This window comes from Canis lupus, chromosome 5, assembly GCF_048164855.1.
Source record: "Canis lupus baileyi chromosome 5, mCanLup2.hap1, whole genome shotgun sequence".
Lineage (NCBI taxonomy): Eukaryota > Metazoa > Chordata > Mammalia > Carnivora > Canidae > Canis > Canis lupus.
In genome coordinates, this window is record NC_132842.1 from 70227852 (window position 1) to 70241956 (window position 14105).

The window sequence follows — 14105 nt, forward strand, 5'->3', positions numbered from 1 at the left end:
AGAGGCTGATCTGCAGAGACAGAGGCTCCAGCCTCTGTGGGGCTGTGCCCCCCTTGCCTGCTGGGCACCGGCGCCAGTTCTGCTGATTGGTGGGTCAGGCTTCCCCCACCAGGCAGCGCTGACTCAGCGTCTGAAAGGTGGTTCCCACGGGCCCATGTCTCTCTGGGGGCCAAAGGCCATGCCATCCATCCGTGCCCCACCTCCAAGTGGGTCAGCGCCCACGGCCACTGACAATTAGGGCTGAATGGAGGCTAAGATTTCTAGTCTGCCCACCCCTGCCAACCAGCAAGGCCCCAGGCGGTCCTTTCTACGGTCTCGCCATATGCCACAGCATCTCGGGCCCGGCTCTCCACTCCCCAGGTCCCGAGGTACCACAGTTATCAGTACTCTTTTTATTTTTAAAACAGTGAAAAGAAAAATAAATATCTTTGGAGAATAAAAGTACAGGGGTGGGGTGGGACAGGGTGGTGGGGCTGCAGACTTGGGGGTGTCCTGGCTTCAGTGGTCTTGAGCGGGGCGTGCCGGGGGCCCAGGGTCTGCAGGCCCGCTCCTCCCGGGCCAGGCCCTGCCCCGTCCCCGCTGGGAGGTCTGGGGGCTCCGCCAGCCTCGCCTGCCCGCGGCTCCCAGGCCGGGCGCTGTGTCAGCGGAACCCGCGGGGATTAGACCCCAGGCGCCCGCCTGCGCCGGAGCTGCGTCGGGAGGGGCGGGGCGGGGCGCTGCCGCCCCCCAGGGGCTCGTCCGCCGGCTGGCCCGGCGCCTGCCAGGGTCTCAGCGGTGCCCCATGTCCTCCATGCCCACGCGGCCCCAGACGCCCAGCACGAAGCTCTCGATGTCGCACTCGTTGGCGCCGCGCACGATGCGAAAGTGGCCCCTCTCGCCCCAGGCTGGGCCCCACGAGTTGGCCGCCGTCTGGGAACGAGGAGGAGGAGGAGGAGGAGGAGGAAGAGTTGGAGGAGGAGGAGGAGGAGAAGGGGCGGTGAGGAGGGCACCGGGGAGGGGGGGAGGCAGCGGCCGCAGGCACCCCGCTCGGGGACTCACCCAGTATTTGAGCGTCCTTCCATCCGGTAGCGTCTCCTCTCCCCACCTAGAGGCAGGGGTGGGGGCAGAGCCACGGAGGGAGAAAAGAGCTGATTCCACCTGCTTTCAGGGGCTGGAACCCGGGGGCCTCCCCCTTCCAGACTCTGCTCCCTCTCTACCCCCCTAGGTCTCCAGCTCCGGGAGTCTGTGCCCTCTCCACCCTGTGGGGGAGGGCATCACCGGCATAATGGAAGGGGGATGAGCAGAAAGGAGGAGAACTTGGGCTTCCCTCCTGCAGGGCCCCACAGCCTGGGGACCAGTTCTCTGGGACCTCACACATCTGCCTGCCTTCCATCCTCCCTGGGGGAGCCAGGGAGGGGTCGGGGCTAAGAACCACATGGAAGACTCCAAGAACATGGGTGCTTTGGAGGCCCCAAATTCCTACCACAAAGGACATTGCATTGGTTGGACCATTGAAAATCAGTGACTGGAACATCTCTGGGTGTTTATATCAGGTGGGGAACTGAATGCTGGGTGTGGGAGTCAGTGAGGCAGGCAGCTTTGTGGTAGGTGCTGAGATGGGGAGGGCCCGAGCCACCCCTGGAATCCGTGTCTGCATTTCACAGGAGTTATTTTATCCCAGTGTGTCAGGAAGGAAGAGTTCCTAGAAAACCTTAAAAGGGCCCCCACCTCTGGGTGTGACCCTGGGAAGTCCCTCTTCCTTTTATGTCTTGGTTTCCTCTTCTTGGAAATAGGGCTTTGCAGAGAGATGGTGGGGATTCAAGGCAGGCTCAGAGCCCTGAGTGCAAGCCCTGCTGCCCCCACCCCCTGGCCCCCTCGAGCCCCTCACCCTGTGATCTTGACCGAGTGGGTCCCATGCCGGCGGTATCGCTCGGGCCTCCCCAGGCTCACTGGTGTGTGGCTGTAGATGCCGCCCTGGTACAGGAAGAAGTCCTCGTGCACCTCCATGAGAGCTGTGGGCAGAGGTCGGAGTAGGGCCGGCTCAGCCCAACAGCACAGGTCTGGAGATGCCCGAGTCTGGAGATACATGCCCAGACCCATACCAAGACTCTAAGTATCCCCCACAGGCTGCTGCCCGTGGGGAGCAGACAAGGTCCCCCTAACTCCCAGCCCCAGTGGAATGGCTGCTCAATGCTATACAGACTACTTGTGCTGCTGTGCTGTGCCCAGTCTCAGGCAGACACAAGCTTCTGGAACCAGAGGGGCGGGATGAGAGGCATTTACCTTGGACAGGGCCATTCTCCATCAGCTCCTTCATGATCTCCTTCTCCTGGAGGGTTGGGAGTGAGGATGAGAGTATGCATCAAGGGTGAGGTTCTAACCTCTGGCCAACTTTCCAGCTCCCCTCCCTCTGCCCCGTCAACCAAGCACAAACTTACGTTGGTGCCGAGGCGGTAGGCAGGAGTGACCTGGTAGATGTCATTGGCATGGACATGGCTGCTGGGGCATCGGGCAGTGGCCTGGCGCTTGCCCCGACCCATGGCCCGGCTGTGCATCATACAGCGGGGCGCCGGGCCAGCCTCGTCCTGCTCACGGCCCACGAACGGGTAGCAGTGGTCAGACACGACCCTGGAGAAGCGGGAGGGAGCGAGGCCAGGTGAGCACGAGAAGCCCGGCCCGGGGCCCTTCCTAAAGCCCAGGCCTCACGTCCCCTTCCCTGCCCACACCCTCTGCCGCTCACCCTCGCCGTCGCAGGAACCACCAGGCACCGTCGAGACGCCCACCACGGCAGCCCTGCTGGTTGTGTGTGTCACAAGACAGCAGGTTCTGGGGCGACAGGACAGGCGTCATATGCCCCAGAGAATGGATTGAGACACGATCGGACGCCACGGCTGTTGGGGGGAGGAGGAAGGGCCGTCAGGGGAGTCAGGCCTTAGCCCTCATTTCCCGCTGCGCCAGCCTCTGCCGTCGGGACATACCTGCTGTGGAGAAGGCCCAGGAACCTGCACAATTGCCCTGGTCAAGAGGCTCATGGATCAGGTTGGGCCACTTCTCAGCGGCCTCGAAGGCTGTGGGCAGCACCTCCCCTGGACGTAGCACTGTCTGCAAAGCAAAAGCCACTCCATCTGCCTCCTGCTCTGCCCTGGCCTACCCCCCAGGGGCCCGTTGGCTTTGAAGGGCCACCAAGAGTCTGGGGCCTTCCACAGCTTGTTCTGAAGCATTCCTGCTGCTGAGGGATCCCAGCAATCTCCACACTGACTCATGGGGAAGACCCAAGCATCATTTAGTGCCTCCCCAGCGTCAGGTGAGGGTGACTAGTCCTGTTGTACAAATAAAGCTGGCAGGGAAGTGGTCAAGCCAGGGTCACCCACTTTCCATTCTCAACTCCTGCCTCATTCTTCCTCTGCACCTTCTGATCTGACACTTCCTTCTTCCTACCAGGACCTTGGGCTTCAGGCCCTACAGGGCTGGGGAGGGAAGAAGGAGTAAGGTCCTGTGACCGGGCAGGCCGCCAAGACAAACAGCAAGAGGCAGAAAATAGCAGAGGCCCAGGGGAGTGAGGGCAGGGGCAGGGTCTGGTCACCCCAGCCTTGAGCCCAAGTCCCTCTGCAGGGAGGGCCGTTCTGGCCAACGGCTGCCTCCTCCCTGCCCACCACTGACGGACAGATCGTGCAGCCTATGCCCCTGCCCTGACCTGCTGAAGTTCTCCCTCCTCACCCTTTGACTATTCCAGGTCTGGTTCCTGTTTCTCCCCATAGAGGGTCCCAGTGGTAGGAAGGGAGAAGCCCCCTACTCCCTTGGGGTTCCACCAAGTCAGTATTTGTTTCCGAGAATTCCGGCTCTTTAGCCAAAGCCAGAGGACTATCTGTCCTTCTCTTCCCAAAATACCAAGGTGACCTCCTGGCCCCTTGGGCCCTGACCCAGCTTTACTGGAAGGAATAACATTTTTCCCAGGCTGAGGAGGCCACCAAGGGGCTCGTGCTGAGACCACAAAACTCAGAATCTGAGCATCAACTCTTCGTGCACAGCACATCTTGTTATGGGCAAGAACCTAAGACGCAGAGAAGGGGAGTGATTTGTCCAGGAACACACAGCCTATTGGAGAGGGTTAGGCCCCGGCCCTTGGAGGATTGGGAGGCAGTGTGTCAGGGTTCCTGGGGTCCCAAGCCACGGGGAGAGGGCAGGATGGTGGGCAAGGATGGACTTACGTGAATCTCATTCATATTGGTGACAGAGGAAGAAGGACGGATGGTACCCAGGCGGTAGCGAATGCCTTCATCCAGGGTCATGCCCCAGAAGGCACTGTGGTTCCCAGCCCGCCATCTGCAAGAGAAGGGATGGAAGTCACAGACCTGCCAAGGCTGGGGCCCTGGAGCTATGTGCATATGGGCGGGAGAGACGCGTACTGGCTAAGTGTCCACGTGATGACCAGGATCCAAGTGAGGATGTGCCTGACAGCACATGCCTCTCAGGGGAATGTAGGTGTGTCTGTGCCCAGTGGGGACATTTCCAGGGCCTCTCACCCGTAGTTGCCCTGATTAATGGCGTTGATCATGTCTTGGTCCACCAGGCATGGCTCCTGGTCACACTCCCACCGTCCTTGCTCCTGGCAGGTGCTAGGAGAGCAGAAGGAAGGAAGAGATGGAGGGGGGGCATCCTCTGAAGGGAAGGGGCCGCAGAAGTCAGCACAGGCCTGACATTCTATGCTAAGAATTATGAGACAACCCCTGGATGATCCCGTTCAGCCTGGTGGCTTTCAATGTCAACCTCAAGTTCACAGTTCTCCAGTTTATTTCTGCTGCCTGGATCTCTCCAGATCCAAGAATCTTGCTGCTACCCAGTGTCACCACTGGGGATGTCCAACGGCCGCTCAGACTTCACACATCCCAGACTGAATTTCTGATCCCTACTCCCATGCCTGCTTTTCCTATAGTCCATGGAAAGAGCCTGGGAGTCACCCTTTACTCCTTCCCTCGGGTGCTGATTGGATTCATTGGCAGATCCTTGCTGGCTTTGCCTTTAAACATTCAAAATCCAAACCCCATCTCATTCCTCCCGCAGCCATCACCTTTCCCCTGGATTCTGCTGAAGCTTTCCCATTGTTCTCCCTGCACCCCCACTTCGGTATATTTTTAACACAGCTGCCAGATGACCCTGTTCAACCCAAGTCATATCATGCCATCCTCCAGCCCAAAACCTTCCCTTGGCTTCACATCACAGAATAAGAGCCAAAGTCCTTGCCTTGCTAACGAGGCCCTGCACAATCTGTCCTCCTGTCCTCTCTGTGACCCCTCCTCCAAGTCCTGGCTCCTTAGGCCCCTGCCAGACTGGTCCCCTGACTGTTCACAACATCTGCGCTCCGTGCCCCAGGGCCTTTGAGCTGCTTTTCTTCCCATATCCCCAAGGCTTGCCCTCACTTTGTCCAAATCTGTCTGTCTTTCTTTCTGGGAAGATTTTATTTATTCATTTGACAGACAGAGAGAGAGAGTATGAGCAGGGGAAGTGGCAGGCAGAGGCAGAAGGAGAGGGAGAAGCAGACTCCCCGCTGAGCAAGGAGCCTGACTTGGGACTTGATGCCAGGACCCCGAGATCATGACCTGAGCCAAAGGCAGACACTCAACCGACGGAGCCACCCAGGCGCCCATGTCCAAGTCTTTCTTCAGATGTCACTTTCTCAGGGAGGCCTGCCCTGGCCGCCTTCCTCTCCTGCTTCCTGTTTTATTTTCTCCTTAGCATGTCATCACCACCTGGCACACTGTGTATTTAGCTATTTGTGTTCTTCATACCTGCTTCCTCGTAGACACTAAGGTTCTGGAGGGCAGGGTTTGTTTGGTATCTTCAGTGCTTAGAAAACTAAACCTGGCACATAGGAGCCACCCAAGAAGTATCTGTTGGTTGAATGAGTGAGACATGGTAGTGAAGGGGCTAAGAGCATGGGCTGAAATGACTAGTCACGTGACTTCAGGTAAGTTACTCAAACTCCCTCAGAGTTCTTGTCCGTAAAATGAGGAAGTGAATCATCCCCACTTCCAGGGATTTAATGCCAGGCTTTTGTAAATCCTGTAAAGCAGTTAGCATAGGGCCTGGCCCATCAGACTCCTATCCACCCAGCCTCCTCACATCGCCTCTGGGTGTATCTGAAACTTAAAATGGCCCAAACTGCCTTCCCCCAAAGCTGCTCTGTCCCTAACATCCTCAACTCAGGACACAGCACCTTAGCTACCCACGTGTTCAAAGCAGAGCTTGTTGAGGTCCGTGGAGTACCCCCATTTCCCATGCCCGCCATCAGCAGATCCTGGGATGGCACATCATGGAAGGCTCTGGATTCACCTGCCACTCACCCCTCCACTGCCACCACCGTCCTCCAGTCCCTATCACCTGTCACCTGGACCATGGCCATGGCTTCCTACCCAGGCTCCCTGCCTCTCAACCCCCCACATACCCCTCAGTCTATCCCCTACCTGCTCTGAAGCCAGAGATCTCTCAAGGACATAGATCAGATTGTTTGCCTGTAAGTGGCTTCCCATGGCACTTAGAACAGAACCCCCAGCACGGCTATGAGATCCATGGACGTGGCCCTGCACGTCCTCGGGGCCTCTGTTCCCACTTCACAGCTCCAGCTGCAGCGAGATCTTTCCCACCTCCTGGCCTTACCACGAGCTGCTCCCTCACCTTCCCTCCCTGCCTGGCCACCTCCCTGGTATCAGCATAACTATCTTCCTTCCTGAGTGGCCTTCCTAAGCCCCTACTCCACTCTAAACCGGGATCCCCCATTGTTTCCTTTCCCGTCCACACCTGTCACAGGCTGTAATACGTTTCTTTGCGTGTAGACCAGAACCATCTGCCCCACTTGGCTGCATCAACCCGGCCCAGGACAGTGCCTGGCACATAGTAGGTCTTTAATAAATAGGTGTCGACGAGCAGGGAATACTGTGAATTCCACGATGCTTTTACAAGCTCATAACTCTGCTATTACAAGATGCTAAACTGCCTCCTTCCCCTGTTGCCTTTTAAGGAGCCTCAAGGGGAACAAACCCAGTATGGCTGGGCTCTTCAGCCCCCGGAGTGGGCGGGGGCACTTTCGGGGCGGGCTAGAGGAGGCTGCGTGGGAGGGGAGGCTCTCCTCACGTTCCCCTTCCTTCTCTGACTCTCGAAGCATTCCTCGAGGTCTCGCACAGCCTGGAAGGCCCACAGACATTGCTCCACACCCTCACTCAGGTGTCAAGCACAAGGAACAGGGCCACCCAGCGCGGGGGCAGTGGGCTGGTCACTCCTTTCCTGCCACCTCCCCCTTTGCCCTCAGGGCTCCCCAAGCAGGTCTAGACTGGGCTGGTAGCAGCAGGTTCCAGCATTCCAGAGGGGCCCAGGGCGGCCAGGCCCCAGGGATAGGAGTGGGAAAGAGGTTAACCCGTCAAAGCCCAGAGGCATCTTATCAGGAACTAGCAGGATCAAGATCATGCAGGCACGCTCAGTCTTTCGGAACACACACACACGTGGTTCACACACACACTCACACCATACACACACAAACACATCCTCTCGGCACCTGCATGATTCGCACACACTCACACCAGACACACATTCTCTCAGCCAGTCGCACACAGAACCTCATGAGTCCCCACTCTCACTGTGACCCAGCACCCCTCACCCGAGTGAGGCAATGGAAACAGCTTATGTGTAATGCATTCCAAAAAGTTTCCTCCTCCCTCGGGCCTCTCAGTCCCAGGCAAAGAGGGCACAGGGTGGAGTGGGTGCAGGGCTGCCTCCTCAAAGCCACAGGGTCCCCATTATTCCCATCAGGCGTTTGAGGCTTCCTTCTCAACCCCTCTCTGCTTCCCATCGCAGGACTCCGACTAGAGTAGGGGGGGGTCCCTCTGACCCTTCATCCTCCCACTGGGAACGGTGGGGAAGGGGAGGGAGGGAGAGAGACCACATTCCAGGGAAGGCCCTGCTGCAGGTTGGCTGGCCTCCAGCCCAGCCATCCCTGACCCTCATCCCGTTCAGGGCAGCGGATGCTGTAGTCAGAGGTTTCCTTCCTGGCGCCCCCTTCTCCGGATTCTCCTGTGACATGGAGAAAGGTTGGGAGGGGCAGTAGCCCAGCCTGAGCCAGGAGGAGGGACAGGGAACCTCTCCCAGGTCAGGGGCCACACCTGGGGCCAGGCATCCTTGGCTGAATGCTCCCGGGGAATGCTTGTAGAATGTTGTTTTCTAAGCTGACATGGTCAGTGTGAAAATCTCCATGTTACAGACAAGGAAACTGAGGCTCAGCAAGTAAGTGACAGGGATAGAATTGGAGCCAAGTCTGTAGGCCACAGAGACCGCAAGGCAAGCCACCTCTGTACATCCAAACACTCACCAACGGTTACAGTTGTCCCAGTAGGTTCCCAAGACTGGATAGATGCGACTCCCATGTGTACATCCTGGTGGGAGGGAAGAGGAGAAGAGAAGTGGGACCAGGACCAGAGACGATAGGCTGAGATGGCCAGGTCCTCAGAAGTCAGGTGTCCTGAATCCTCCTACACACACACACACACACACACAGTGTGCACACGCACGCACATGCATGCACGCATGTCCCAGCCCTCACTGAAACTAAAGTCAAACTATCACTTCTTAAGACCTCTCCTGCAGGGTCACATACCAACTGCTCCCTGGGAAGTTCTTCACTGACCCCAACTTGGATCCCTCCTGCTCCACCTGGATGCCAGCCACAACATTCCTTGGATCCCTTGCCATTTAAATGACTTGAAACTTGGAGATGAGGAGTGAGAGGGGCCTGGGGAAGCCGAGGCCCAGAGAAGGCAAGTGACTCCCCTAAGATAACACGGCCCTTTGAGGTGACAACCCAGGTATCCAGTCTCTAACCCGCAGGCCCACAGAACCGCGGGAAGGGATTCAAATGATTCCTCTATGCGACAGGGACAAGGGCTGGGGAAAAGATGGTGACATGGGCTGAAGGCAGGAACAGATTCATCCTCATCTCCCAGGTGTGACCAGCCACCTCCAGTAGAGAATCCTGAGCAAAGGCAGAGGAATGGCTAAGAAGAGCCTGACCAACCCCTGAAGCCTTTATTAGCCTCCAGGTGAGTCAGCGGGCGGGGCCAGCACCTTCCCTGTCTGGCAAGGAGACTGGACTGGGAGAAAGGGCAGAAGGGTGCCTTCCTCCTGAGCCAGCTGGGAATCCCACCGACCCAGGGTCTTCTCTTTTCTCAATCTTGCTGGAGGGATTCAAGTTAGACCAGAGCAGGACTTCCCAGAGGCACAGACAGGGGGGCAGGGCCTCTCTCAGAGTCTACAAAGTCTCCCTTGGAAATGTCAATGCATCAGCCTTGCTCCTGAGCCCTGCTGAGTCCGGGTTGACAAAGAGACCCACCCCTCCTGGCCGTCTGGTGCCCACCTTGGATGGGGGGAAAAGGGGGTGGCACGCCGAGGCAGAAGTCCCAGAAGTCAGGGCAGCAGTCGGAGACGGTGCGGTTGCAGAAGAGGTCACAGTAACAGGTAGCACCCAGGTAGGGCAGGGCGCAGTCATCGGCGCGGCCGCGGCAGCACAGGTCCTGCTCCTGGCAGTACCGGCCGCCCGCATCCCGGATGCCCCGCAGGTGCAGGCCCGGCGCTAGCTCCCGGCGCCCGCGACCCCGGCGCGCACCCAGGGCCGACTCGCCAGCCAGCAGCAGCAACAGCAGCAGCCCCAGTGGACATCGCCACATGGTGCCTCCTGGGCCCGGGAGCGCAGACGTCAGGGGTCAGAGGGGGTGGGCAGCAGAGACTCCCCGGCACCCCAGGCCTCATCTCCCAGCTTCCTGGGGCTGGGAGTCCAAGGGGGGTGGGCAGGGTCAGAGACCCCGATTCCCGCGCCCCGTCCCTGGACAGGAAGGGGATTGAGCGAGAAATGGAGTCCCTCCCTGACCTGCCTGGGGACTTTCAAGGACGGGCCGTGGGGACTGTGGCATTCTGGGTGCCCCCCTGGCTCAGCACCCATGGCCTGGACTGAGGTCTTCTCTGCTATCTGGGTCCCTCTGCGCCTCTTTCAAGCGCCATTCCTAACTTGGGTGCCCCTGGCTTGTGCTCCTCCGTGTCCCTCTGCCCGGTCCACTCCCTCTCGGCCAGCCCTCATGCTCCCCCCGCCCGCCCCCTCCTCTGTTCCTTCCTTCTGACTGTCGCCCTCCCTCCGCGCAGGGGAGGGTCCCTACCTGGGGACGGGCTGTGCCCAGGCTGCCCCACGCGCCTCCGCCTGCCGGCTCCTGCGACCACGGGACACTCAAAAGTCAAGTGAGTGCAGGGCGGGACCGCCTTTTGTACCGCCCAGCCCGCAGCGCCGCCCCCCGCCGGGCAGGGCTGCAGGAGGAGGGGCCCCGTGGCTCACACCTGGAGTAGCCCCTCACCCGGGAGCTGGGACCCGAGGAGGGACGTGAGCACGTGATTTGCCTCGCTGGGTGTCTGCGGACAGCCGTTCCCTCAGGGCGCGGAACTCCAAGTGCAGCTGAAAGGACTGAGGTCTGACATCGGTAAGAACTTCCCAGGGGGCTTCAGCTGAGAAGGGGGGAGAGGGAGCAGCGGAGCTCCGAGATTTGGGAGACGGTGGGGAGGGTGTGGGCAGCCCAAATCTCTCAGAACCTCTCCAATCAGTAATAAAAACAGTTATGCCCACCCCCGGCTCCCGTCACAGTGCCCCCCAGGCTTGGGGCCGCCCCAAGCCGCCTCCGTTCTTGGGAATGATTGGAATCTGGAGGATGGTTGAGGTCCCTGCAGAGGCCTTGGCGGCTCATCCTTTGAGGGGGTGGGGTGGGTGTGGCGTGGGGGCCACCTCCCTGCCCCGCAGTAACTCGCAACTCACTGGTCTTCAGGGCTGCCCTCCCCAGGCACCTTGCCAAGCATTGCTCCCTTCTGTCAACCCCGAGGGCATCCTGCTTGGCACCTGTTCCCCTCCAGGGCCCAAGGGGCAAGAGCCCTGGCAGCTGGTCCCCCCCCCCACAGAGCCCCCCTTCCTGCCCAGGGCATAAACCCTTAGCGCAGGCCAGCCTGGGCCCCAAACAATGGGACTTCTGTCCCGCCAGGCCCGCTGTCACCTTTTACCTCACCATTGCGCAAGTCTCTCTTCCAGCAGGTTGGGTCTTTGGCTCTGGGACTCTAACAGCAGGGAGGATGAAATTTGACACCTGGACACGTTCTCCTGTTCTCCGGTCCCCAGACCGGCACCCTACATCCGCCCCAAGGGGAAGCATCCATTAGGCTTGGGGATTCCCTTTGCCCTCTCTCTGACCACTTCTCCACCCCTCCCCCAGCCGAGGGATGTCCTCAGCTGGCCAGCTCCTAGGGAACGGTTGGGGGGGGGGGGGCGGTGGGAACAAGACAACAGGCATCTGTGACTGGGTTACCCCCTGCCAGGGGGCACTGGGCAGGGAGTCACCCTGTTACAGGGCACAGCCGGGGCAGGGCGGGGCCAAGTAATGTCCTAGGGCTCCAGCGCTAGCAGGAACACACCAGGAGCTGGCCAGCTGCTCCCTGCAGGGACCCTGGAGGACAGAGCCTAGTGGGAACTTGATGCTCAGAAGAACAGACTTGCCTGAGGTTACTCAGCCAGAATGCAGGCGCCCTACCAGCTACCACTTGGTGCCTTTCCCTCTAGCCACCCTTAGTCACCCACTACAGGTTTCGACACCCTCCCAGTTGGGAAGTCCCTGGTGGAGTCTAACCTCCATTCATCAGGCGCAAGGCAGGCTCTCAGTATTGGTTCACATCACATCCTCAGGGGAGGAGATGGAGACTGCCTTCCGAAGAGCTCATACCCAGAGCACCCACTTCTGTGGGTCAGTTTCTGTTTGGTTCTAGGGCTGGGGGCTGGGATGTGGCCCTAGGACATCTGGCTCATCCTTTGCCCCATATCACTCCCTGTATGCCACCCGTGTGTCTGTTGTGTGTGTGTGTGTGTGTGTGTGTATATGTGTGCGTATCTGAGAAGTTGTGTTTGTGGGGTGTTTCTGCTTGGGTGTGTCTGTCTGCGTCTGCTTGTCTCTGTTCCGTGTGTGCAGTGTGCCTGAGTGTCTGTCTGGATGTTGCCTCTGTGTCGGTCATGTCTGGGTTATTGGTTGGCAGTGTATTCTTCGCCAGTATTTGTGTGTTTGTTGGCTTATGTGTGTGCATGGAGAGCTGTGTGACCCTCATTGTCCGCATCCGCCTATCTACTAGGTACCTGTGACTCTCTGGGTCTTGATTTCCCATCTGTACCCGGATGCTCCTTAGAGGCCCTTTCATGCTCTTCTCTTTCCACAAAGGAAGGTACAAGTAAAAAGGGACAGGGACATGCCCAAGGTCACACAGCAGAGCAAAGGCCAGGCCTCTTTTCCTCCCTGCAGTCCAGGGCTACTCGCCACCACTACCACCCCCCCAACCCGCTGCCACCATCACACAGCTGCCCTGGGTGCTCAGAATGGGCCATTCTCCTCTGGAGGCTGAGCAGGGCCTCCTGGGAAGACAAAGACCCATTGTTCTCTGCTGGACCCAGGGCTGTGGCCAAGGGCCCACCACTTGGGGTCTGGGGCTCAGATGTTTGGGTCCCAAATGACACTCCAGCTGAGGCTGGGGGGGTGTCCCTTGTGGCCCACTATGGTCAGCTAGACGTTTCTGGAGCTTAGAGCGGTGATACTTGGGCGGTCCCGGCGAGGCCTCATGCTGCGAGTGTTGGGCCATGTCGTGACATGTTGGGCTCCCCGGGGCCTGTTGGACGGTGTAATGAAAAGCACCGCCTTCGGGGCTGTGTGACAGGCAGAAGGGTGTGTGGCCATAACATGCTGCAGCTTTCCAGATAAGATTCGGGGCCATGTGGAAGTGTGTCGTACCACTCTGTGGCATGCTTTCCTGTCTGATTTTCTCATTCATTCAGTGAGTATTTATTTGTTGAGCATTTACTACGTGCCGGGCTCGGTGCCAAGTGCTGACCCTTCAGGGTTGAGCCAAACAGACCCAGATCCTTCTGTGGTGAAGTCTTCGATCTAACAGGAGGATGGACAAATAAAAAGCACACAAACATCTCCATGGGTCATCCACAGAGTGAAGTGCTCTCCTCCATGCACCTGGCATAGGACCCTGGAGTCATGTGGTGGTCACCGGAGTCTTGGGGAGGAGACAACATTTGAGCTGAGACCTGAAGGCTGAGAAGGAGCCAGCAGCTCTGGAGCCTGGGGAGGGTGTTCCAGGAAGTCCATGAGTGTGAGCAAGAGCCCTGAAGCCTGGCCCGAGGTGGTCTGTTCGAGAAACATAAGGAAGCCCAGAGTAGCCACACTGTGGTGACCAAGCAGGGCTTGGAGGCTGGGAGGGACCCAGGCTGGAGTGAGGAGCTTGAACTGTCTTTGGATGACTGAAGAGATGTAAGTGTGGGAGTGAACTAACGTGATGTGCACAAGCTAAAGCCCACTCTGGGGGACGCCTGGGTGGCTCAGCGGTTGAGCGTCTGCCTTTGGCCTAGGGCCTGATCCTGGGGACCTGGGATCGAGTCCCGCATCAGCCTCCCTGCATGGAGCCTGCTTCTCTCTCTGCCTGTGTCTCTGCCTCTCTCTCTCTCTCTGTGTGTCTTTCATGAATAAAATAAATAAATAAATAAATAAATAAATAAAATCTTAAAAAAAAAAAAAAAGCCCACTCTGGCCCCTCTGGCGAGAACAGCTGACCATAAGCTGGAAGTGGATTCTGAGACCAGGGAGGAGGCAACAGTGGGACCCAGGCCAGAGGCTCTGGGGCTTGAACGAGGCTGGTGGCCATGGAGACAAGAGAAGTGGACCTATTTGAGACCCATTCTGGCAGAGGGCGGGGGGTGGTGTTGACAGGACTTGCTGAAGGAGCAGATGTAGGGCTGGGAGACAGGGGAAATCGAGCAGGTCTTCTGGGCTTCCAGCCCGGTGGGTTGAAGACGGCCACAGACGCTCTGCCTCTGCATTGAGAGTCAGACACTGCCCCCCTCCCCCAAGTCTAGGCAGCCTCAGGGCATTTGGACTTATAGGCTACTGTGTGACCTATACTGGTTTCCAGTTCAGACTGGAAAAGAGGGAAAGGACTGACTGAGCCTGGGGATGCTCCTATATCAGAAGCTGGGCAGAGAGGAAAGAATGGTACGGGAGGCTGAACAGGTGTGG

At 58.6% G+C, this 14105-nt stretch overlaps 1 protein-coding gene across 1 annotated transcript; it reads right to left on the bottom strand.

The window, feature by feature from the left end:
* Positions 1-377: 377 nt before the first annotated feature.
* TINAGL1 (tubulointerstitial nephritis antigen like 1) lies at positions 378-10323 on the bottom strand. Its single transcript, XM_072827387.1, has 12 exons — positions 10170-10323; positions 9377-9694; positions 8336-8399; positions 4503-4595; positions 4188-4302; positions 2958-3081; positions 2720-2870; positions 2418-2607; positions 2263-2308; positions 1868-1991; positions 1039-1084; positions 378-909 (listed from the first exon to the last, which is right to left on the bottom strand). The coding sequence occupies exons 2-12, from the start codon at positions 9684-9686 to the stop codon at positions 769-771; spliced, it is 1404 nt and encodes a 467-aa protein (XP_072683488.1). The 5' UTR covers positions 9687-9694; positions 10170-10323; the 3' UTR covers positions 378-768.
* Between the last annotated feature and the right edge of the window lie 3782 nt (positions 10324-14105).